The sequence below is a fragment of the Crocodylus porosus genome, unplaced genomic scaffold (assembly GCF_001723895.1).
Source record: "Crocodylus porosus isolate Cpor-Errol unplaced genomic scaffold, CroPor_comp1, whole genome shotgun sequence".
Classification (NCBI taxonomy): Eukaryota; Metazoa; Chordata; order Crocodylia; family Crocodylidae; genus Crocodylus; species Crocodylus porosus.
In genome coordinates, this window is record NW_017728907.1 from 48343356 (window position 1) to 48368579 (window position 25224).

General features: G+C 44.0%; 1 protein-coding gene across 2 annotated transcripts in view; it reads right to left on the bottom strand.

Moving 5' to 3' along the window:
* Window positions 1-24024, bottom strand: part of MKNK1 (MAP kinase interacting serine/threonine kinase 1) — a 31813-nt gene extending 7789 nt beyond the window's left edge. The window contains exons 1-8 of one of the 2 annotated variants that reach the window (XM_019531370.1): window positions 23952-24024; window positions 22578-22640; window positions 16317-16419; window positions 12125-12223; window positions 11114-11211; window positions 9497-9576; window positions 8198-8271; window positions 4329-4433 (exon numbers count right to left, since the gene is read on the bottom strand). In XM_019531370.1, coding sequence (XP_019386915.1) covers window positions 4329-4433; window positions 8198-8271; window positions 9497-9576; window positions 11114-11211; window positions 12125-12223; window positions 16317-16419; window positions 22578-22640; window positions 23952-23957 — 628 coding nt within the window. In that variant the 5' untranslated portion in view covers window positions 23958-24024. The remainder of the gene's footprint in view (window positions 1-4328; window positions 4434-8197; window positions 8272-9496; window positions 9577-11113; window positions 11212-12124; window positions 12224-16316; window positions 16420-22577; window positions 22641-23951) is intronic. The other variant, XM_019531371.1, reaches the window with a different exon arrangement.
* Between the last annotated feature and the right edge of the window lie 1200 nt (window positions 24025-25224).

Consider the following 25224-nt stretch of genomic DNA (forward strand, 5'->3'; position numbering starts at 1 on the left):
AGAAAATAACTATCTTTGAGGCAAATAAAAAGGATTGTTTACCAGGGGAAAATGTTGTTCCATTAATTAAGATCTTGTAGTATGTTCATTGCTGTGTAAAAAAAGAGATGATAGGGAATTCCCAAACTAGTACAGATAAGACGCATTCAAAAGCCTTATGGAGGGACCCTCCAAGTAATTAATTTGCTTGGTTACTGATGGAAGAAGTCTTCAGGTAGGATTTTAAACACTCATCCGTGCAAACAATACATGAAGACGGTTGTATAGAGCTAAAGCATTTTTTTCAAAGACCTAAAACAGGTCATTACTACAAGCTTTTTCAACCAACTGTATCTGAATTAATGAGAAAGGAAGTTGCATCAAATGATCTTCAAGCCACAAAATTAACTTGTTTGTAATTTAATAATGGTCCCAGCATCACAGTGGCTAAACTTGGGCACTCCTGATCTGTGTCTTTAGAGGGAACTTCATAAATGTTCAAGAGGAGAGAATCAAAGTCTATTAGATCAGTACACAAACTTGCTTAAAAACTATAGCAATAATTAGTTCTCTAACCAAAACGAATCTTCAAAATACTGATAGCAGTGCAGGCTATACCACTTTCCTTTGCGTGGAAGAAGATTAATGAGATAAACAATTCCCCTAGGGTGGTCCACAACAGATTTACAGTGAAGTAACAAGTTTTCCCAATATTTGACCCGAACATCTATCCTGTATTTCTCTATTTATTATGTTTTTGTGGGATGTGGATTCAAATTTGTATCTCTGATCCATTACAGGAAGATAGGATTGGATGGGGTCCTCCTGACTCAGAGGTTAGCTCCCTGCATTTCATGGGCAATCATTCACCCAAGAACTCACTGGGTGAATGATTTGGGGGGATTGGGGGGGGGGGGATTGTGACCAGCTTTTGCTGTTTTAATAGTCTTCACAAGGTCTAATTTCACTAAGCCTTTGGCATTCTCACTTTCTGAATTCTTTGACCATAGAAAGTAGGGCTGTGCGAAACAATATCATTTCAATTCAACTTCTGTTTCAACGGAACAGTGTTTCGTTTCGAGTTTTGCTTTGTTGAAACTGTTTCGATGCTTTGCCCGTAGGTTATTATGAGGAAACATAAAATGCAGCAGGCAGGCAGATCAGGGGTTCCTCCACACCCCCGGGAGCGCTGCTGGGGCTGTGCCCGAGTCCTCCTGGGGTGGGAGCCCCCGATTTGCCTGCCAGATGACAGACCGGCATGGGGCACAGCCCACACCAAGCACCGGGAAGATCGCTGCTGCCACCGGTCCCAGGCTCCTCTCAACTCAGGCCCCCCACCTGGCCAGCTCTGATAGCAGGCAGGGCAGATCAGCTGGTGCAGGGACACTTTCCTGCCCGGGGACTGGGGCGGTGGGTCCCCGCACCAGCTGATCTGTCCTGCCCCCTACCAGAGCCAGCCAGGTGGAGGCCCGGGGCAGATCAGCTGGTGCGGGGACCCTCCCCGCCCCAGTCTGTGCCCAAGGTGGTCTGCCCTGACCCCGTTGACCCTAGGCACCACAGCTGGCTCATGTCAGCCAGCAGGCGGATTGGGGGCCCGGCAGCACCCCCGGGAGGGCTGTGGGGGCTGCACTGGGGTCCTCCCGGTGCTGGGTGTGGGCTGCGCTCAGTGCTCGTCTATCATCTAGCAGGCAAATCAGGGCCCTGCACCCCTGAAGGGACTTGGGCACAGCCCCCGCAGCCTTCCCAGGGGTGTGGGGAGCCCCCGATCTGTCTGCCGGATGACAGGAGGCAGGTGCTCCTGCCCGGGACCGGTGCTGAAGCCAGTAAGCCTGGCAGCGAAACTCGAAACACTTTGAAACATTTTGAGTTCCCTTGTTTCGCTTCAAAGGCTTTTGTTTTGATTTTGCTATTTCAAGCTCGAAATGCATTGAAACAGCTTCGAAATGAAGCGTTGGGCAAAAATTTCGCACAGCTCTAATAGAAAGCTATTTCTCCTTATCCATCAATCCTATTTCCCATTGCTTGTAGACCCTGTTTAATAGCCTATTTGAGGTGGTTGTTCATCCACACAGGTTTTTACACCTTCCTTATTAATTTTTCCCCTCTTGCTTGGGATGCAAGCTCCTGATACTATTTGTATTTTTGCCTTAAAATAATTTCATGCCACTGCTACATTTAAGTGCCTTAGCTCTTCAACCCAGTCCTGTAACAACCTCGTTCAAGTTCTATATTATAATTACACCACAGTGCTGAGGAAACCAAGCACCTGGCTTCCAAATATTTATGCAATGGTTTATTAGGCAGCTGTCAACCATGTTTGCCTCAGAGTAAGTGTAAAGGGCACACTATTACCCAAATGAGTTTGCCAACGACATCAATAGTTGCGTTAGCTTGAGTGAAGCAGTCATTTAAAGCAGTGCTTCCACCACAAAGCAATCTGCAATAGAACGGCTTTAATTTCCTGTTTGCATTAAATGGTCTGTGTGCCACTTGACTAATTATTTCAATGCCACACAATAGAATCATAAAAAAGGGGGGGGGGGAAGGGAAAATCAAAGGAGATACTATTGCAAACCCATTCCACGGCAATATCCCTGCTCTACTGATCTGTACCATATAATCAAATTCAACACAGAACAAGGGATGCAATTTATGAAATCATTTTGCAAAAGTGTCATAAGCTGCCTGGGCAACACTATACAAAGGGCAGGTCTCCTGCTAGGGAAGGGAATTGAGTGCATACTACGTAAATTTGCTGATGACACCAAGCTGAGTGGGGAGCAGACACTCTGGAGAAAAGCATTAGGATTCATAATGACCTTAAGAAATTGAAGAAAGGATCTGGAATAAATACAACAAAATTCAATAAGGACAATGTCAAAATACTGCATTTAGTCTGGAAAATGACATGCACAAGTATAAATTGAGAATTAGCTGGGCTGCAGTACTACAGAGAAGACTAGAAAAAATTGGGATTACTTTGTCTCCAGGAAGAAGAGTGTATGTGTGCGATGGAGGGTGGCGTGGAGGGAAGAGTTTGATAACAGGCTTCAAATTAAAAAGAAAGGTAGGGGTGGGTAGTTAAAGAGGATGTGATCAACTACTCGGGGCCAGGAACAGAACAAGTAGAAACAGGGGAAATGTGGATTGACTATTAGGAACACCTTCTTTATACAAAAGGTGACTCAGCAGTGTAACATTATCTAAAGAGGTTGTGGAATTGCCATCGTTCTGTTTTTAAGTGCAGGCTGGACACTTGGCTGAGATGGCATAGAACAGGACAATACTACCTTGAACACGAGTTTGGACAAGATGACTTCCTGACATTTGGTTGGGATGATCTAGTTGGGGCTGGTCCTGCTTTGAGCAGGCGGCTGTACTAGATGTGACCTCCTGAGGTCCCTTCCACCCCTCATTGTCTGTGATTCTGATTCCTTCCAGCCCTAATGTCCTATGAGATTGTGGTCACTGGGGAGGATACAAGTCCAGCAAGTAAGGAAGTTTACACCACTTGCTGTTGATTTAAGGTCTGGTTACTTGCAATCCACTCTCATACTCCAGTCGTACAATGATGAAAGCATGCCATTAACAACGCCAGATCGTAACAATTTAGCTTTACTTGTACCAAACCATTTTCATGCTAATATACTTGAGCTATACAAAGCACTTTGTACATTTTGACTTTTGAATTACTCCAAACTGAAAAAGGACAGAAAATAAGATTTTCAGTAAGATGAGCCTCCCCAAACAGATGTGCACACACAGATCTCTGCACCTGGACCTAGCCCTATTGAAATCACTCTGCTTCAAGCAAGGAGGGAGGTTTGCTTACACTTGCCTCCTCGAATGATGAAAAGAATCTGCAGTACACACAGGGATATAAATTGTAGCTGTGTTGGTTTAAGGACATAGGCAAACAAGGTTCTTCGGGTAAATCTGGTATCTTTTATTAGAACAACTCAAATAGTTGGAAAAAAATCTTCTTTGCAAGCTTTCAAAAGGTGTTTGTACCCAAAAGCTTGCAAAGAAGAATTTTCCCAACTATTTGAGTTGCTCTAATGAAAGATATCACATTTACCCAAAGAAAACTTTCTGTAATACACACACACACACATATAATCAGAGTACCCCAGGTAAGTATCTTAAAAAAAGATTCCACATAGAACTAAAACAGAAGATAAAGATGTAAAAGCAGCCTTTCCACACTGGCTTAATCAATAAGCTACATCAAAAACAGATGCAACTTTCAATATTATAGTGATCCCCGGATTCTCATTTAACTGGCCTTATTCCAAAAGAGGAAGGATCAAGACCGAAACTGGTGAACAGACTGAGGATTTTTTTCTCACCTTTTGTATGCAGAAAATCCAGAGCATAGGCAACATCTCTCACCACCCTGCTGGCTTCGCGTTCATTAAAGTGTTTTCGCTTTTGTATGTGAGCCAAGATAGAACCTGTGAAGGTGACAGACAAAACAAAAGTGCTACTTTATGCAAAATACCACCTGCATTGGTAAAAGGTCTGGTCTACTTCAAGATGAGATGCATTAGCCATGGTGTGTTTATAACAGAGGGCTAACCTCAGAATGAGTAGGGCCAAAAGAGAATTCAATTACATCAACTATCTGTAATTAGATTAAGAGAGGGTTTCAAATTTGCCCAAAAGGACAGGTTTACATGGTTTTGGTTTCATTCATCATCGCATCTACATGCTTTTCACTGAAAAAATTACAAGGGAATGACTAGTAACCTTAATCCTGTATCTAGTATCATCTTTCAGATTATCTCCTGGTAAATAGCACATATGGACAGAACAGAATAAAGATTTAAGAAATGAGGAGGCATACCCAATGTATAATTTGGCTTGAGAGCAGACGCTCTAGAGCAGTGGTTTCCAAACTTTTTTGATCGCGCACCCCTATCAGTAAAAAATTTTTGAGCATGCACCCCCAATACATGTATATTTATATAAATAGAAATAGAAGTTCTAATATTTTCTTCCTGCACCCCAATGGATCGTCTTGCGCACCCCACTTGGGAGACCACTGCATTAGAGCAAGAGTGCTCAACCTCCAGCCTGGGGTGCCAGATCATCCATGGCACTGCTCCCCCACTGCCAAATTCCCAGCTCCCTGGCATGCAGGGGGTGAGGGAACAGTTTTGGGCCCCACATCCAGATCCGGCCAGCAGACAGCCTGATCTGGCCCAAGGATGGGTTCTGTACCTCCCACCTGGGCCAAAAGACTGAGCATCACAGCTCTAGAGTGTCAGGAAAGCTAGAGGGAGTAGGGGGAGGAGAATACCCATTTCCTACCACATCAGGGTATTAGAGAAGTTGTGCAAGTTTTCTATACATTTCAAAAACCTCATCCAAGGTCTTAGCACCTCAGCTGCCACCAAATGTGAGGAAGATCATAAAAGCCAGTCTCTGCCATGCAACCAAATGAGCCAGGTATCACCTATTGTGTGTAACATGCACTGAAGTGGTAAATTGCCCTAGCAGTCAAGCACAGAAGGAGAATTGCCACCCAAAATGAAAGCCCTGAGGCAGTAGAGCAGTGGTTGTCAACTTCCTTAGACTCAAAGCACCTGCTGGAAAATGCCAGCTCTTAGTTTTCACATATTTTTTTTTTAACCACAGAAAAATAATAAAGCAAACTCTGTTGCAAAGGACCCAGAAAGACAACAACAGCTCAGAATTTTTTTTAGTGCTTTGGGGGTATAGATTGTAGCCGTGTTGGTCTAAGGCCGTAGGCAGACACGATTCTTTGGGTAAATCCGATATCTTTTATTAGACCAACTCAAAGAGTTGGAAAAATTCTTCTTAGCAAGCTTTTGGGCACAAACACCCTTTGTCTGGCTGAGGTAGCGTCTGCAGATACTTTGGGGAATTTTTACACATGCTGGGACATGGTGCCCGGCACTTTTAATTAGCAAGTTGGGCTAATTAAAAGTGCCTGCACATCATGTGCATCAGCATCCCTACAGGTCCCCACGCTGAAAAAAATGGTGGTGGAGTGATTTGAACAACAGCTCACAGAACATGTTTTATTTCAAAGCACCCCACCACCATTTTTTCAGCATGGACACATGTGGGGATGTTGATGCATGCGACACAGAAGGTTGCCAGAGCACATCAATTTGTGTGCTTCAGCAGACTGAATGAATCGAGTCTGCTCCGACATGCTGGATTTCCAGCGCGTCAGAGCAGGCTCCGCACACGTGTGTGCGAGTCCTTGGATTCCTACTCAACATCCCTGGGTTTACCTTGTTAGCATGGTTGCGTGTGCAGACATGATTCACATCTTGTGGCACCATGCTATCATTGCTGTCCACCCTTGAAAGGATCTTGGGACACCCTGATTGAAAATCACTGCACTAGAGGTTTATACTCTAAACTGCTTCAACTCTATTGTTTTTAAGTTCTAGGAAGGAAACTTTGCACCCTGGACTATGGAGGGTGATGTTCCCCAACAATTATCCATTATGCTGCTGCTACCACTCCTGCTTAAACAGTGCCCCAGAGAGAAAAGGGAAATAAATGGCTATTGGAACAGATCGGTAAAACTAAGCTTCTGATCACTAGACTATACTTGCTTAGAAAAAGGATGCTGTATTAGGTTTTGGGGTATGGACACAAAGATTCTTTTTGAGCTGAGGAAACAATGCTTCAAAAGGCCTGGAGGAAGCCTACTCCTAGGTAGAGTCTGGAAAATGTCAAATCACACAAGAGCTCTCCTGCGCTGATGGCAGTATCTACTAGCTTGCTAAGCTTTGCCCCTTTATAGCAGACTGAGTTCAGAGGGTCTTTCCTGTAGAGCTGTTATGTATAGCTATAGAAAGCAATAAGCTTTCCTGTCTGTCCTTATGAAGCAGTTCCTGGGGACTCCACAGAAAGGCAGCAAATGAAATGGCCCAGGTCAATCAAAAGGTATGCATTTCACTTGGTAGAAAGAAACAAGCCTTTTTTCTCTTTGCTTTTAAACAAGCTTACTTTAGATCACTTTTTTGCTCATTACTGGTCTGCCAAATCCCCTCACAAAGGAATTGCACTAAATAGTGGCGGTAATGTAACCAGATTCTATCTATACATAAAAGATATAAAATTACACCCTCTGGTCCCAAACTCAGTTCCTTACACCCTAGGCATGTAGACGCTATGCAAGATGCTTTAGAAGCAGAAAAAGGTAGAAGGGTAAGGAAAGAACAAATGAGAGTCCCTCTTAAATAATCTACCTGCAAACTGATGTAGGAACCATACTGACAGCACCTTAAAGAAAGAAAAAAGCCAATAGCTTATAACCCAAGTAGGAAATCTTTCCCTCAATGAAGTAAATGCAGCTTTAAAAGAAGCCAGCTTGAAATGGTGGACCATTCAGAGAGAGAAAAAGAGGGACTGAATTTAACGCAGAATGAATTCAGTGCCGAAACATGCCTACTGGAGATGTGGCAATTAGTTTGTACTGAAAAAGTGTGCGTTTCCTGTGCATCATGTGGTTCAACAGCAGACAGCTTTGGGGACAGTGACATCAGAAAGCAGACATTTACAGGGACAAGCAAAGTGTGTGGCTTTGTGAAATACCTCAATCCTGCTGAGGTTTCAAGCACAAAAAAAAAGTTGTATATAGGGTCTGAGAACCGGTAAAAAGGAATAATGAATTTGACCGGGACTTCAAGACAGGACATAAGCAAGGCATTTTGCAAATGCCTTCTGATTACAATCACAAGATATTTCCCCCTTCAATTTCCAGGAAAAAAAAAAATGATAGCACACGAACACCACAGTATGGTGAAGTAAGATACCGCCAGGCTTCCTTGTCTCCATGTTATACCCCCAGCATTTTTGCTTCTGTTAAGATAATGTAAAAACACTTCAAATTGTGCATTCTACCACTTCACCTAGAGGCAACCATTGATTTGATAATTATACTGCATGTCCTCCATCCTGACAAAGTTAACATTGTCATTGCTTAATTATAAAGCAGAAGATTTGTAAAACATTTTACCAGATCTATTTTCTTTTATGAAGACAAGTCTCGGAGAGCATGCTAAAAAGCTACACTTCAAACCCTATAAATGATTTCAATTTTTTTCCATATAATCATCTATGCATTTAAAATAAATTCTTCATCGTCTACCTTAAAAGCTCTCAAAAGCAGAGGAAAGAACAGATCAAGCTAACTGTTAATGAAAAAATGCACAAATCTACTGTACAGTACCTCCTTGCAATTTCTCGAAGACAAGGTAATACCTTGTGTCATCTTCAAAAAATTCTATTAACTCCAAAATGTTCCTTAAAGAAGAGAAAATAAAAAAACAAACAAACAATGGGAAGAGTGTATTGAATATCTATTTATCTATGTTAAATAATTATTGACAAAAATAAAATCATTAATTAATGAGCTGCTGTGATAAACTGTCATTTTAAAAGGATGTATTTTCCATCACCTCACAATAGTCAGAATCCACTACTTAAATTTCAGTCACTGAAACATAATGCGGTACACCAGGCAAGGTTATAAAAAGAGCCATGTTACCATTCACCTGAAGAGAAGATAACCTCTAATAGGCTGTAGTTAATAATTTGGAACAGGACATCTGTCCCAAAGGCAAGAATAAAAATAATTACTTGCTTTTCTTCTCTGCAAGTTACAGGGCAGAAGGCTCATAGTGCTCAAAGGAGACAGCAGCATCTGTCACCTATACTTTGGGCTCAGCACAATCACCTGGTGGTCACAACTAAGTACAGAGCGGCTAGGCTGTGTCCTCTGCAGCAGAAAGTATAAATATCTCTAGGTGTCTTAAGAATTAGATTTACTGATAAGGCAATTCTACGTTTACAGCATATTCAAAATCTATACTTCACACTGTCATCACAGTTCCAGATTTTATCACTGACATGCTATATGCTCATACACAGCATTAGCTGCATAACAGAAATGGAGATGTAGCCATTTCCCCCCCCGAAAAGCTAACAAAGGTCTATCAGCCTAGTGTATACATTTGTTTTAAAAGAGGCTTTACCAAAAGTATCAGCACAAGGCACTAGTGTTTGATCCAGACAAGTTTTTTCAGTTGCCTTTGATGGCTAAGTATGACCCGTTTTGCAATATTGCCATAATGTGCCCAGTATTAAGTAGGTAATTGCAAAGAGCCTGACATAGGAGAGCTGTGTACATAAATATGGGACATTACAAATATTGAGATAATAAGAGTACCTAGGTCTTTCAAGACAAAACTAGAAAAGCAAAAAAGGCTGTTCATCATCTACCCATATTACTTCCATGCTAATCTGGATACCATAGGTTTGAAGCCTCCCCCTTTTTCTAAATATTTTTTTCCAACTTTCAGACAAAATTCAAACCTAGCAGAAGTGAAAGTTACCCATTTAAAACAGAAGTTGGATTCTAACCTGATGTGAAGGGGTGGGGATGGGGACAAAGAGGTGGCTTGCCCCACCCAGTCCCACACTTACAAGAAACGCCCACTAAAAATAAAATATGAAACTCAATACTTACTTGTTACCCTGACACTGGTACAATGTTTCCACTTCCCGGAAAACCCTACTCCGACTATGTCCCACCTTCTTCTCAATTATCTGTTAAAAAAAATTGGAGTCTCTATTTAAAAAAGCCTTTGGATTTGGCTTTGGATGCCAGACATTCAGAGTTAGAATTTTAGTCATGCCCTGTCCCAAGGATATACATATATGGCTTCCTAAGTTTCACATGCGGTAAGTATTATAATCGCTTCAGCTAATTAAGTTCTGGAAGGCATTCAGATTACTCTGGTATTGACAGCAATTATAAGAACAACAAGAAGAGAGATGAGAAAAAGGGAAACAGAACCCACAAGCTGGTTTATCAGTTGCAAGTTTTTTCCTGACATTTTTAACTATGTGTAAATAGAAGAGGAAATCCTGTTGAGCTTTTGCAAGAAAGTGTTTTATACCACTAAAAAGAAAAGCACAAAGTTGCTACAGCATCTAATCAAGTGGTTTTCCTAGATCAGAGTTTGGGTTGTTAGTGCAAATGTCCCTCTGCAGATCTCAACCAGAAACCTCCTCGCATGGAAACCACAAGCGTGGGGACCTCAAAGCATGTAATGAGACACTGTTAAAAGGAGGAAGAGACAAGATGATGCAGAAAAGTTGAGATTAAATGAGAGGTATAAGGTTTGAAAGTCTATGAAGTAGCTTCAAGTACTGTCGTTCTCTGTCTTGAATGTTATAGTTTCTCCCTTTCATAAGCATGAAAATGCACCCATGAAAAAAGAAACCCACAGGCCAGTACTGCAAGGTAGCAAGTTCTCTACTGCAGTTTATTCATAAAGCCGCTAGTGCTCCAGTCAGTTTTCCACTTTCAACAAATTCAAATGCAACAGGTTTCAGCAACTACAGGGCCAGATTGCTATAGAGACTTCAAGCCAACGTCAGTATAGGTGTCCACATAGGATGCAGGCAAGTAAGAGTGCACTAAGACAATCGATGAAATGCCTAGACTAGCACTTCCACTTGCAATTAATTGCCGACTCAAAATACAGACAAAAAAAATGAGCCTGTCAAAGTAGGCCCCAAATGCTTTATAACCCCATGGGAGATGCCATGAAAAAAAAAATCTGTGCCATAGTATTTACCCCAATCAAATAATAAGAAACAGCAATATGTGAAACTATGCTGGTAAATGGAACACTTTATCCATTGGACTACTCTGCCAAAAGCTATTGAATAAACCATCCCAACCGCCTGCTCTCCAGTCAGAAAAGTAAATGCACTGTGGTGGATCAAAGGTTATTCAAGCAAACTGGAAAAAAAAAATGCTTCTGCTGGACATTTCCCCTCTACTTTCCTCCATCAAGACACCGGATGCTCATATTCCATTCAAAATGGAAATGAAAGAAAATGTTAATGGGAGGTCAGGCTCTGGGGTCTAACCACTGTACAGTATTAGTATTCTGTGCAAGCTCTGCCCATTGCTGAAATTTCAACTTCAGCCTGAAGGTATGATAGTGAAGCACTGAAATCTCTTTTAGAAAGCCCTTGATATTACCTGCTCAATTACAGGCATTCATCACTGACATATCAGGAATAAAACACTGCAGGCGCCAATGGCTCTCTCTTTGGATGCTATACTTACTTTTACTGCATACTCTTTCCCAGTTTGCAGGCTAACAGCACCCTGCACCTTGGCATAGGCTCCCTCACCAAGCAGCTCAGTCGTCAGTTTATACAAATCTGGCAAAGAAATCCAAAACAAAGCAATCAGTAAAGAGAAGCATTTCAGCGAACACCAAAGAGACAAGCTACTCATTTGATGAACATTTCTGATATGATAGGAGCCAAGAGAACTCTCTTGGTAATAAACTGGGGGAGTTGGATTTATGCAGCATTTTCAGTCAGATGCATCAGGTTTAATTATGCTTCATTTTTCATCTCTTGTGCTCGCCACCCAAACAAAGTTAAAATGAATTTCATCGTAGGAGTGAAATTTCAATCCTGCCCTATTGGAAACATTTTCTAACTCAATGACTGCTGGAATGCTGTCTACTTTTCATATATTCCCATTTTCTTACCTATTGGGGAATTTAAATATTTAGCACTGTGGGTACATTTTTCCTCAAGTGGAACATATTTAATCATTGCTTTATCAAAAAATGCTCTAGCTTTAGAAATCTGCAGTAACTCCAAGTTCCTCACAAATACCTTACATAACATTCAATTACTGAAGTTTAAACTTCAGAATTACAAACTGGGTTTCCTATCAGTGCTACTTCCATAAAATATGTTATCGATTAGTTCAACTGCATTGAGCTAATCAATAACATGAGTTGGGATTTTACATACACATGACTTAACAACATCATTTACATGCATTCATTCTCAAGGAAGAAACATTTTAAAGGGGTGGTACCTTATCTACTCCTAAACAAAATAAAAAGCTTATAGTGAAAAGGAAGTAGAGACATCACCACAATAATTAAGGACCGGAATGTAAATTGGGGGAAACAGGTAGAGATACGGGATGAAATAACATGAATTTTCTTTTGTTGACCATCAGCAACTAAGGTTAAGTTTAGAAAACAGACAGGAGCTAAGGAATAAAGTCTGTAAGTGTTAAAATTAAGATACACTGCAAACTGACACCAACCTTCAAACTTCCCGGGGAGATGGTCTGTGGCTCTGGTTCTCTTTTTCTTTTTCCTTTTGCCATTATCTGGTATAGGGAAAGGCTGACTGATGACCATCTCTGTGTGGCAGAACATAAAGGTGGCTTTAATGTACAATCAAACCTACTGTATGTCAGAAGGCAGTGAACAGAGCCTTAAACCATCCACAACTGTCATTGCTTTTCTTCATCATAAGCAGACCAGCTCTCCCACAAAAATCAGAAGAAACCTACAAGTCAAATTGGGAAGCCAATTAGGCAGAGAGTTGATAAAACAGAAAAATAACATAGAAACAGAAACACAAGTATGCAACCATCATAAAGCTCCAGTGAACGATGCTCTGCCTCATGGGCGGTCAACCTATGGCACAGGTGCCACAAGTGACATGAGCAGCTTCTGCGTGGCACATAGCAGGTGAGGAGAGGGAGCAGGGAGCACAATGGCAGATAGGGCAGGAAGCAAAAAGCAAAACATATCGGACAAGGAAAAGGACTGGAGTGACACTCGGGGAGGGTGTGCGCTAACTGGTAGTATGTCTGCCAAAAAGGTTAGCCTCCATTGCTAATACCTTATAATACCATAGCAATCGGCACATATGTACCGAGCTGACAACATACTTGGTGCTGTTATCCTATCCCCATAAATATTCAGTCCTCATGCGATTTAAACTATGCTCTTGACTTCCAGCAAAGGAACTTGTTGGCACAAGATAATAAATACTATACTTTCTTGCAACTTCATTTCATATCCTTTCATTTTGGGGAGAAAGGAACTATAGAGCCTCTGGATCTGCACCCCCTACCATTATCTATTTCACATTCTTCTCCTTTAGTCTTCTCGCTGAACAGAACTATTTAATTTTTTAATACTATTTCATACCTCTTGTACCATCCATGCTGGCCATGATAATTAGATCAAACCATTAGCATGATTTTGACAAAACCCTGTCAACCATTTTCCAGAACGTTTGTCGCAGGATTCTTAAACAGACACGTATACTTAAAAAAAGGAAATATGTTCCTGTGCTAAACACGGCAATGGAAAATCTCCTTGGAAGGCATAATCTTGGACATACTGTCAAAAGAAGCAGAGGTTAAAAAGGGAAAACAAATGTTCACAGGATGCCTTTAAATGATTTATTCATCTTTCCATTATCCCTTTAAAAAACTTAGGGTTTTTTTTTCCCCCCCCCTCTCTGTAATAATTTAATTCTATGCATGTTTTTTTTTTAGTACAGGAGAAACTATGAAGTAAATGACAAGCTACACAAAGTGCTGTCAACGTACAAGAAAATGAAACAGAAAAAAGCATTCTGCCTTGCCAACAACATCTTTCAGTGATGATAATTATGGGTGTCACTTATAACTGCTGCATGTTATGTATAAAATTTTCAGACAAATGTTATTTTGAGATCTGGCTTACTGAAATACTTAATGGAGCTTTCAAAGTCCAAATCATCTTCAGGTCTGTAGTTAAAAGCCTCATCTTCACACAGGTAGAAGAATTTTTAAAGGGGGGTGGGGGAAAGAACTTAGTTCAAGGTGCATCTCAGCAGGTAACAATTTAGGGCAGGGATAAAATAGGATGAAAAGCGTGTAATACTACCAGCTTCTGAAACAACAAAGTCTTCCTTCTCTGAAGTCAAGACCCTTCAATGACTTTAGATTTTAACATGAAAACAAAGCTAGCCTTTGCAGTGAATTTTGAGCTAAATTTCATCTCGGTTAATATTCAATTTGAAACTGTAATTAGGCATTTTATTCTATTGTGCAGACAATGCTGAAGCTAGAGAGGTTTTGTTTGCAGGAGGATTCTACTTAACTGGGAAGGATAAGGAAGAGCAAGTCATTAAAATGATATGACATGCTGCGAGTCAAACTTAACAACTACATCCCACTGCACCGTGACCTTCCAGTGACCATTAATACTTATATTGAAGACTGGCCGCTGCAGCAGAGGAATTGAATCTACAAGTGGACAGACGAGATGTTATTTCTTTGCTACACCTTCGTACGCTGTCAGCTGGCTCACCTCTTTTATAATTATGTATTGAACCATCCACTATGGTACTTCAGTTCCCACATCAGACTCGAGTCCCGAGCAGCAGGGGCAACTTCCTCAACACCAAGACATTATTTATTTAGTTACAAGCTGAATTAACGAGGAGTTGGCATTTTCAGCTTCCATTCTATACCACGCAGACATACGCATTTGGTTACTGGAGGGTTTTTTCCTGCCTGGACTTTGCCATTTCTGTAGTATGCTATTTAATTGTCCTGTTTCATGGAAGCTACTTTAAGAGGAAAAGTCAGGGCAGGTTTCCGTTAATCTAGACAGGTCCAACGTTTTTGGCAGGCATGCCACAAATTAACCCCACGCCCCGCACAAGTGCCACTCTGATCCTCTTCCCCAGACCTATCTGCTGCTCCGCATGTGTGCCCATGCCATCCCTGTTCTTACCAGTCACTGCTCTAATATGCTATAACAAGGCATGAGGCTAGCAATGGCCTGAGATAATGCCCCCCCCCAGCCCCATAATCTGTTTTAGGGGCTTTGCCTTCCTAATTGCATACATTTTGGTGCAAGCACATATGAAAAATAAGTTTTTACCATTGATAAGATTGGACAGACTCAGGGAAACATTCATCTGTCAGCAATGACAGGTTTACATTTGGGTTTGAAATTAAACCCCTTCTCCCAGAGACCCGATCACCCATCTTTCCAACAGTCAATCCTCGATTTGGGAAAAGCAGTTTAAGGATGCAGGACACCGACTTTTAAGATACTCAGAGAAGAGGTCGGCAACTTTTTCTGAGCGATAGGACAATAACACAGCTCAGTCCTAGGCAGGCCTCTGCTTCTGACCTCATTGTCATCACTTCTCCCCACCTCCATACCCGTGGCGTATCCCAAAATTCCTCCTGCCACCGAAATGCTGCCGACATCCATGCTTCACAGGATCCAGCCTACAGGCAGTAGGTTGCCAACCCCCGGCCTAAAGCATTTATTAATAAAAAACGTTTTACTGCTCATAGCATTCAGCCCCTTTCAAACAGCTGGGTAAAGAATAATTGTCCTTTTCTAGTATGGAACTATTTTCAAATCGACTGTTTTCAGACTAGAATCTATCAAGAGCAGGAAAAATCATAATTCAGACACAGGTTCTGACCTTATCTTCCCTTCTACTGGGTCTTGACACTGAAGAATAATGTAACTCAAAGCAGCCCTCATCTTTACATGCAATATTCAGGAACAACAGGGCAGGCTAAAGAGAGTATGCTTTATGAACAGCAATTCTTTCAAGTCCCACATATTGCTGTTATAGGGTCTTCTGCATATAAAAGTAAATCAATAGTAAAAGCTAACTCTTAACCTGCATGGTACTGAAAAAACCCAAGGGATGGGTTCTGGGTATCTCAAAGAAGTCCCACCTCTGCTACAATGACCCCTCACAGCAACCACTTTGGCCCAAATGAATCCATCTGCCACAGGAAAAAGATCGTAAGTACTAAAGAAAGAACAAGATCATCGCTCTACTACCAAAACAGAAAATAACCAGAGGCTTCTCCGCAGGCAGAACACAATGCAACACGTTTACAATGATACAAAGTCCTATAGTTTAAAACAAACCAAAAAAAAAATCATTCAAACCCTAGGAAAAGTGACCCCTTTAAAAATATATAGAAACCATACTATGTGAGAAAACTTTCTTTCCCTAAGAGCACTTGAAAATGACTCAGCAGAGAAGCAGACTTATTGCCCACAAGTGCATGTCAGCTACTCCACTGTAACTGTTCTTTGTCCATCCCTTACTATCTTGCAGTAAAGCAAAAATAAAAGCTGCAAAAATTAGCCATCTGTTTTAATTTGGGAGAAATGATTGCAGTTTAGCTTCAACACCGTGCAGAAAACGTGTGGACAGACAAAACAGTTGCAAAAAATTCAGGTGAACCATGGTAGCTTCCCCTGCCACTTTTAAAATGAAATATTAATCTGTCTGCACATCAGCTTCTAACCTCGCTTTCCACAAACGAGTATTCTCATTGTGTGCAAAACGCCAAAGCCCAGCAAAACCAAAAAACTCTTCACTTGGTTAGAAACAGCTGGCGGTCACCTGGACACATCAGTGATGGAGACCAATGTTTATAAGACTTAGACAGAGGAAGTAAATACCTGGTCTGTGTTGGAGCGATTTCACTGCACAAAGGGAGTTTGAATAGATAGCCAGACCACCATTTGCCTCGGCAACAGGACTGGAAGTAGGATTCTTCTGTAGCTGAAAAGAAACAAAAGCATATTTGGATTCAAAAATCTTCCTGGCTTTGCTGTATGTATTGCTGCGGGGCCTGCAGGCTCCAATAGGGCTTTGGCTTCTTGTGTGTTAGGCTCTGTACAAACACATAGCAAAAGGCAGTCCCCACGCTGACGGCTGAACAATCCAAAGGCAAGGTAGAAAACAGTATTAGTCCCATTTTAAAATTGTGGCATTGATGTGTGGAGATTTCCACGGTGACCTATGCAAATAAGATCCCAGAGATCTTCTACTTAAAAGAGGGACCCCTGATCCCAATTTCATCCCTAGTAATCAACAGTAAATTGACTAAGATAATATCCACTGTGGTGGTCACGAGGGGGTAAGGGGAAGAGGAATGGTCCCACACCATTTGGGGCTGACAGATCCCAAAACCAGCACCCAAAAGTTCACTACTTGGAAACCATTTCCAAGAACAAACACTGACAGTGCAGTATATTCTCAGCCCACAGCAGTAAGTACTTATAAATATGTGTTATATACATATATACATAAATTACAAAATTCCCTGAAACTCTGAAAAACCAAGTAAGGAGACTCCTCCATCCAAAAACCCAAATAAAGAGACTTCTTCACCCACAACTGCAGCCCACTGTAACGCTTCATAAAACCTCGCTAATCGGGGCTTGAAAATCCTGAGTGCTTCTGCTGGCTAAACATCACCAAGTAAAAAGACTCTCCCTAGACATTTGAGGAATACCCCACACCTTCTGAGTAGGGCTAAAGCCTTTTCTTCCCAGGTTTTGGGTTATTTTACAAAGGCCAAGATTATGACTCCAACATTTGGACTGCAGGCCTGCAAAATACATACAAACACCCAATTAAAAGCAGCTCAGCCTGCCACGGTGCTGAACCCCTTCAGCTCCCATAGCCTTCAAGTGGGGTTGAGCATGCTCAGAGCTTTTGAGTCAAGCTACATCAAGTTAAATCCATATCTGGATACATGACAGCCTAACTTCATGTATCTAGCATTAAAGTTTTGGCCAAAGAAGTCCAGCCAAAATCTCCTCCCAATGCTCAGCTGCACAGCAGCCTTGGACAGCCTCCACAGAGAGCCACTTATATTTTGACACACGGCTGCGACGGTCAGAGACGACTCACGTGGCAGGCAGGGATCCTGCCGGGGCACGCCAAGATCAGCAAGTTCAATGCTCCCTCATTGCAAACAACGCCAACAAGTATGTCAACTCTAAAGCACAGCGCGGTGCCAGCAACCAAAAGAGGTGGAGGAGTGCAGAGAGAAAGCAGCCCAGGGAATAGTCACACTGGTCTTTCCAGCACCGTGTCAAATCGAGCATCTTGCTCTGCACGGCAACTCCTTCAGCACGGTACAGTGAAAGATCTGTTCAACTGAGATTGGTTTCAGATTCTGACCATGTATTTATATCAGGCATTTGACAAATGAAGCAGTGATAAAGTTTCCCATGGGTCAGTAAAGATTACCTAGCCATCACAACTACTTTGGGTTATGGCAGTCTTTACCCAGGACAAAGATGAAATATAAAAGAACACCCCTACCCCTCTTTATTGCCGCATCTTAGGAAGATTACAATATTCTGAAAAATTAAACACAAAGTTCAAGTGGTTAGACATCAAGAAAAGGTAAAAAAACTACAACTTAGCCTGCCAGGAGCATTACCTCGGCACTCTGCATGTTTCAACAGCCTTGGCCCTCCAGATTCCCGATGCAGGGGTACAGAGCCACAGTTTCTCCACAGAAATGGGTCCTGTAACTGCCTCTGCTCTGATTTTGAACAAGCCATTTCCCCTGCATGCACAGGCTGCAGATAACCATCACACGATTGCTCACCTACTCACTTTTCTGGGAAGATAACCGTGGGGTTTCTGTGGGTGCTGAGTCAGGCCTTCCAGCACCGGGTGGATCTCACACTTTGCAAGCTAGCAGAAAGATTGGATTCCACCCACTCCCAATTCATTGTTTGTGCATAATTAGCCATGTTTGGACAGTAAAAAACATTAACGCGACAGAAGACAAGATTTTAAAAACCCTATTAGGAGAAGGTAGCTTTCTTGTAGTATAAATATTAAGCAGCACTTTTTCCTCTTGCTATGATGTACTTATATTTAAGATAGGCGTTTATACAGGTGTTTAAGAAACTGGCTATTTCCCAGACCACATGCACAGTAGGAAAGACTCATCATCTCCACTGGACAGATAAGATAGCAAAATAAGGTTACCAGAATTGCACCGGATAATTTTATTAGTCTACAGCATGCACTAAGCAGACTTGAAACGACTTAGAAAATAAGAGTGGAAATGATCCACGTCACTTGTTTGTAAGGGGAAAAAAAGATGGGGGAAGTGGAAAAGCCAACGGCCTGGCTGCATTCAATTAAAAATCAATAATAAAGATGAACTCCCCCATCGCCCACACAAATCGGAGCCACCATGCTCCGGCCCAGTCGGGAGCAGCCGGGGGCCCGCTCTGGCAGGGTTGGGTGTGACGGGCACAGGGCTGGGGGGGCACCAGCAGTACCGGGGGCTGCAGTTCAGGAGTCAGTGGCTGGGGGTAGGGGTGGGAAACAAGGGACTGTGGATTGGGAGTGAGGGGCACTAGCAGGGCCAGGTGTTTAGGTCAGGAGTGAGGGGCAGTACCAGGGCTGGGGCATGGGGCTGCCAGCTGGGAGTGAGGGGTACCAGCAGGGTTGTGGGGTGCAAGCTGTGGGTCAGGAGTGCAAGACACTGGCAGTGCCAGGGGGCTGAAGCTTGGGAGTGAGCAGCCTGGGGGAAATGGGGGACTGTGGATCGGGAGTGAGGGGCACTGGCAGGGCCAGGTGTCTGCAGGTCAGGAATGAGGGGCAGCAGCAGGGACGGGGAACTAAGGGGCACCAGCTTAGCCCAGGGTGGCAAGGGACTGTAGGTGTGGAGCAAGGGGCTCCGGCAGGGCCAGGAGTCTGCAGGTCGGGAGTGAGGGGCACTGCCAGGGCCAGGGGGCTAGGAGTTGGGACACCTCCTGACAGGTGTCCTCTTTTTTGGAACTGGAAATATGGTAACCTTAAGTGTATTGCACTTACTTTCTTGAAGGAAGAAGGTGGACTCTTGCACTCTTCTGTCAAGAAAGTAATTGCAACAGACTAACAAAAAGGCCGCTTTTTGCTGCTGACCAAGGGCAATGGAATTCCAGTCGAAAGCAATGTCCATCCTGTTTCAGGCCAAACTTCATTGCAAAATTATTTTGGTGCTCCAGACATATGTTATTTCAGAAGGGGAAGATAACCATAATTACACTTAAATTGACTTAAGCAAATCAATTACTCTGACCCTCAGGGCAGAAGGTTAACTTATTTGAACTGAAGGAAAAAATACAGAGGACAAATTTCTTCTGACAGCCACTCAAAGCAAGAATCTTTCAGATTATCTTTTCACATTACTGAAAAAATTACTCAGAGGTGAACGCTTTCTAGGAAGTGGACTTTTTTTATTTCATACAACTACAAGATAAGAATTTGTCCTGCTCTTAAGAGACTGGCCAAAAACGATCACGTATGACATTTCTTACTTATGGAAATAAGGCTATCTAACATATCTCCTTACCAGCAATCTTACTTCCAGATGCTAACTTTCAATCAAGAAATATTTCAAATACCAGAGCTACAAAATACTTATTTTTTATATTTTTTTTCCCCCGAAGTAGCTGAACTTGTGAAAGAATTGGATGTGGTAACGGTACCAAGACACATTAAATCAGAAAATCCTTAAAAAGCCAACTCAAACTCTACTGCCTTGGCACTAAGTGATGGGTCTCTCCAGTCTGGGTTGTTCAGAGTCTCCACTCGGTCAATAAAGTTAAGAGAGCTCATCTGCACTGTAGCACATCCAGGCAGGTTTGTTCCCTTTAAGCCAATACACATATGACAGCATGTCTTTTATTTACAGAATGGTTTGACCATAAAACTACCAACATGTAAAAGCATGAAGGACAAGAGGTTTTTCTCTTGCAATGAACATACAGATTCTTCAACCAAATCCATCAAGGAAGAAGAACCATTGTCAACTCAAAAAACACCCAAAAGTCAACAAATAAAAAATTCAAAGCGTGCCTTGCCTAATAAGTTTATCAAGTTCAGACAGAAACAAACAATGAAAAAAAAGGTTGGTTAAGAATACCACTAACAAGTTAGTCAGCAAAAGTAGCATGCATTTATGTGTTTAAAGTCCAACATAACTTTAATAGAGGTCCTGGGAGAAAATAGCCCTCTAGGCATTTTTTTAGATGCATTGTCAACTAAAATGTGCCTCTGATTTTGGTCACTTTGTTACCAGAAAAATACTGAGAAAGTGGAAGAAATGCAAAGAACAGCAACAGATGTAAAAGGAGGCAGACTGATTTCTGAAGGTGTTAAAGAACGATTAAGCTGTAAGTACATATAGCCCCCTTCACAAGTTACAGGTACTGCATAATGAACTGGTTACCTGCACAATTACCTGAAGAGTAGCTACTCTCGCCAAGTAGCAGGGGTGCAAGAAGCGGGCCCTATTCAATTCAGATTTGGCCTGAATCAGGGACAGTGACTTGATTCATCAATTCGGATCAATGTCCCCGATTCGATTCCAATGATTCCGAATCTGAAGATTCGATGCCGATTCAGATAATCAGTGATTCAGACACAGACACAGCTTTAAAAGTTTTTTCTACATACCCCGAAGTAGCAGGCATGGCTTGCGAATGCTGCAGTGCTGGGGCACATGGAGCGTCCCACCGAAGTGCAGGAGTGGAGGCCATCCACGTGCTCAGCAGCAAACCTGGAAGTGGACCGGAAATACTTCTGGTCCACTTCTGGGTCTGCCCGGGAGCGCACTGCTCCCCAGCTCTCCCCTGCATCTGCCCAACTCAGTGATCAGCGGCAAGGGGACCCTGGGTGCCCCCCCGACCCAGGACATACCAGTCACTGAGCCGGGAGGGCACAGGAGGGCGGGGGGGCCTCGCGTGCTCTCCAGTGGACCCAGAAGTGGACCGGAAGTGCTTCTGCTCCACTCCCAGGTCTCCTGCCGAGCATGCTGGGGAGTCCCCCACACTTCTGTGGGATGCTCCATGAGTCCCAGCACTGCAGCATCCACGAGCCTCTGTTACCTAGAGGTATGTAGAAGAAACATTTAAAGCTTCCTCTCTGACCAAATCTCCAAATCTTTCTGAATCTCTCCACACAGATTTGGAGGGTTCCGATCTAATTTAGAGAGATTAAAGGGTCCTCCGATTCGATTTGGAGATTCGGTCACCGAATTGGGCCGAATCTGTGCCAAATCAAATCAGGAACTGAAGCTTCGCACAGTCCTACCAAGTAGCTATCACACCATAAAAAGCTCTAAGCAGCTATAAAGTTAGACCTAGGAAATGTGTACTATCAAGCTTTTATTTGCATGCATAGCCGGGTCTCCCCTGCAGCTGGGTGCCCTGCAGACACAGGGGTGAACCTTGCCCAGCCGGGGCTCAGAGTCCTGCAACCCACTCTGGGTCTTGGCAGTCATAAGGCACAGCTGTGATCTACCAGCCCTGCAGATGTGTGGCATCCCTGGAGCTGGGAGACTGTGCCAGCTGAAGGGGCTTCCTGCCACAGAAACTTGTTTCTTACTGGTGCAAGGGGAGACTGGAATCGGGCTCTCCCTGCACTGGCAACAAGGCAGGATGGGATATAATACCCAATCCCACAATCATGCCTCCTGCCTTGCACATGTGGCAGGGCAGGAGGTGCAACTGCATGGATCCTGCAGTAGATCCCATTGAGTCTTTACCTGCACAAGTAGAGGGAGGCTTAGAGACCAACTTCCCCCCGAATCGAGAATACACATCTTCAGAGGACTTACAAGTGTCTAGACCAGAGGTTTCCAAACTTTTTCTTATCACGTACCCACTTCGTGATTTACTAGCTGCCGGCATATCCCCTACCAGCATACATTTTACATTTTAACCCCTTAAATGATAATTATTATTATAATAACAAAAATTAAACCTGCCATTATGCAATTTCTCCCGTGTGCCCCCCCACAGATGTACTGCATACCCCCAGGGGTATACGTGCCACAGTTTGGGGACCCTGGTCTGGACATTTGTACAAAGTGTGTTGAAAGCAATAAGAATGACGTCAGTGCTTACATACTTTACCTTAGAATTGCAGTGGAAGTTCTTCAGTTCTGCAATTTTACTTTGCCTCATTACATCCGGCATCTGGAAAGGATAAAGAACAGCTTTTGGAAGGACATCAGAAAAAAAGAAAATTCCCTGATTCCTCCAAGTCAACAGAACAGACTTCTGCTCAGACCAACTTTTCCGTGTAGCCTCTTCATTCATAAAAGTCTTTAAGACCATCTAATTCACAAATCATACAAGGTGCAAGGAAGAAAATAATCCTATAGTTTAAAACAAGCAAGAAAGCAAACACCCCAGCAGTTCAAGTGCAAGAGCTACTGGTGCCTCAGAAGACAAGGTGAATTTCTGGCGATGACACAAACCTTTGAAATACTACACTTCCCCACTGGAAGGGCTGTTAATGCTGCACCTAATGAAGGATGTCTTGCATTTGAAAGCAAGGATGCCTTGCATTTGTTATAGGACCTAACGAAGACCGTCTTGCATTCGAAAGCTTGTCTAACTCTATCCCAACTATGCAGTGGGTCCAATAAAAGATAGTGCCCTAAGAAATCCTTGCCTCCTTGTTACAGGAGCACTCGCTTTGCTTCAGACAGAAGCTCGCAGCATAGGTTAACCTATAACATTATGGTTTGTGCAAGGAGAGCAGCCTATTTTAGAGGACTTCTCTTTTTCCCTACTTGTTTTTAAAAGTATTAAAACCCCAAAAAGCAAGAACTAAGATGTCAACACCAAACACCAATTTTGAAAGCAAGCAACCAGAAGGAGAGTTTATTCCCCTTCTGCTCCACCCCTTAACAATAACCACAGGAAGTCTCAATTCGGCAACGTGCGGCCTTGCATCTGCCTGTATACACCCCGGGGTCTCAACCTCCTGCGGCTCGAGGCACCGTGTGGAAAACAGCGCCGGCTCTTCTTTTTCACTCCTTTTTGGACTATGGAAAAGTAAAGGAGAACGACTCTTCTGTTGCAAAGAACCCAGCAAACCACGACAGGGCAGGATGCTTGGGACGCCGTGGATCCCGGCTTGAAATCTCTGGGTTCAGCTTGTGAACCAGGTCCGCGCGGGCTGAACGGTGCTGAGACGGCAGAGCACCCCCCGGCCCCCTGGACACGCTCTCGGGGCACCCCTGACAGGGTCTTAAGGAGCTCCGCAGCACCCCTGACAGGGTATCGGGGCACCCCCGAAAAGATCTCAGGCCCCCTGGAAGGATCCCTGGGCCCCCTGGAGCACCCTTGAAAGCACCCCGGGCGCGAGTCTCCCCCGCAAGGATCCCCAGGGCCCCCGCGGCACCCTGGACAGGATCTCGCGGCACCCCTGAAAGGATCGAGGGGCGCTGGGACTGGCTGCGAGCAGAGGGACCATGATCCGGGCCCGCGACCTCCTACCTCCATGGCCGCCGGAACAAAGTCCCTCAGGCCAGGCCGGGCCGAGCCGGGCCGGCCCGGGCGGCTCCCAGGGGGGAGGGGAGGGGCGTGGCCTCCGGGCCCCACCCCTCAAGAGAGGCGTGCGGCGCAGGCGTAGTGTGGCAGGCGCCAGGCCTAGCTTGCGCAAGCGCAAACTAGGAAGAGTAAAGGGCATAGAGGCAGCTGCGCAGACGCAGTGTGAAATTTGAGGGAAGCGGGGGGGGGGAAAGGGAAGTGTGCGCAGGCGCATTGTGAACTCTGAGGCAGGAGAGGAGCGGGATAGAAGGGCAGTGTGCGCAGGCGCAGTGTGAGGCGGTGGTGGCAGAAGAGCAAACGGAGGCGTGGGTTGTGCGCAGGCGCAGGACTGCTAGGCGGGAACAAGGAGCCTGTAGCCCCGCCCTCTCGTGCAAGGGGCTTTGCAGCCCTGTGGGACAGGGTGACGTCATGGCAACCACCCGGGTGCTCCCACCTGCCCAGGCTGGGTGCAATGGGACACCCCAGGGACCGAGCTGTCCTCACAGGGGTGCCTGCACTGTCTCCCCGTGCAGTGTTTGGTAGGAGTTGCGATGGCCTGACAGGCGTTAACATTTCTCACGCCATTCACGTGCAAGTTGTGTGAGGAAGTGAACCCGTGGCCCGTTAAAACCGACAAAAAAACCGCTTGAGCGACGCGGCTAACCAGCCACAAAGAGGTTCCACATCACCTGTGGAACCTCTTTGTGGCTGGTTTGCACAGCGCTTTCGCCCTGGTCCCCTGCGTGGAGGCGCGATGGATATTTTTTACTCCAGCAATGACATATGCGGCTGCGCTAGGTCTTGAATGTTTGGCACGCCAGGACACACACTTTTGGGAGGTCTGGCTTCAAATTCCTCAGATCCTGCCATGCAATTAAAGTAATGTCTGCCTGTGCCCAGCCACAGGTGGGGGGAAGCCAGGTGGATAAATAGTGGCGTTGCTGGTGGGTACGAGACTTTATGAGGGGAGCCTTGAGGAATTGGTAGGGCTGTTCAGGGGAGACCTAGGAAGTGTTGAGATGCTTGGGGAGGAAAGTAGGAGTAGGTAACATAGCAGAGGAAGGAAGGGAGCCCTGACACCAGCTTATACCACTGTCCTAACTACTCGCCTTCCTTTTACCCCATTGCCTCCCAATGGCTGGCGCCTGCCAGGGGTCCAGCAATGAAGGAGAGGTGGCCCTTGGCTGTCAGCTCGGTAGCCTCTTGGTAGCCAACAAGTTCAACCGCAGCCAAATGTCTG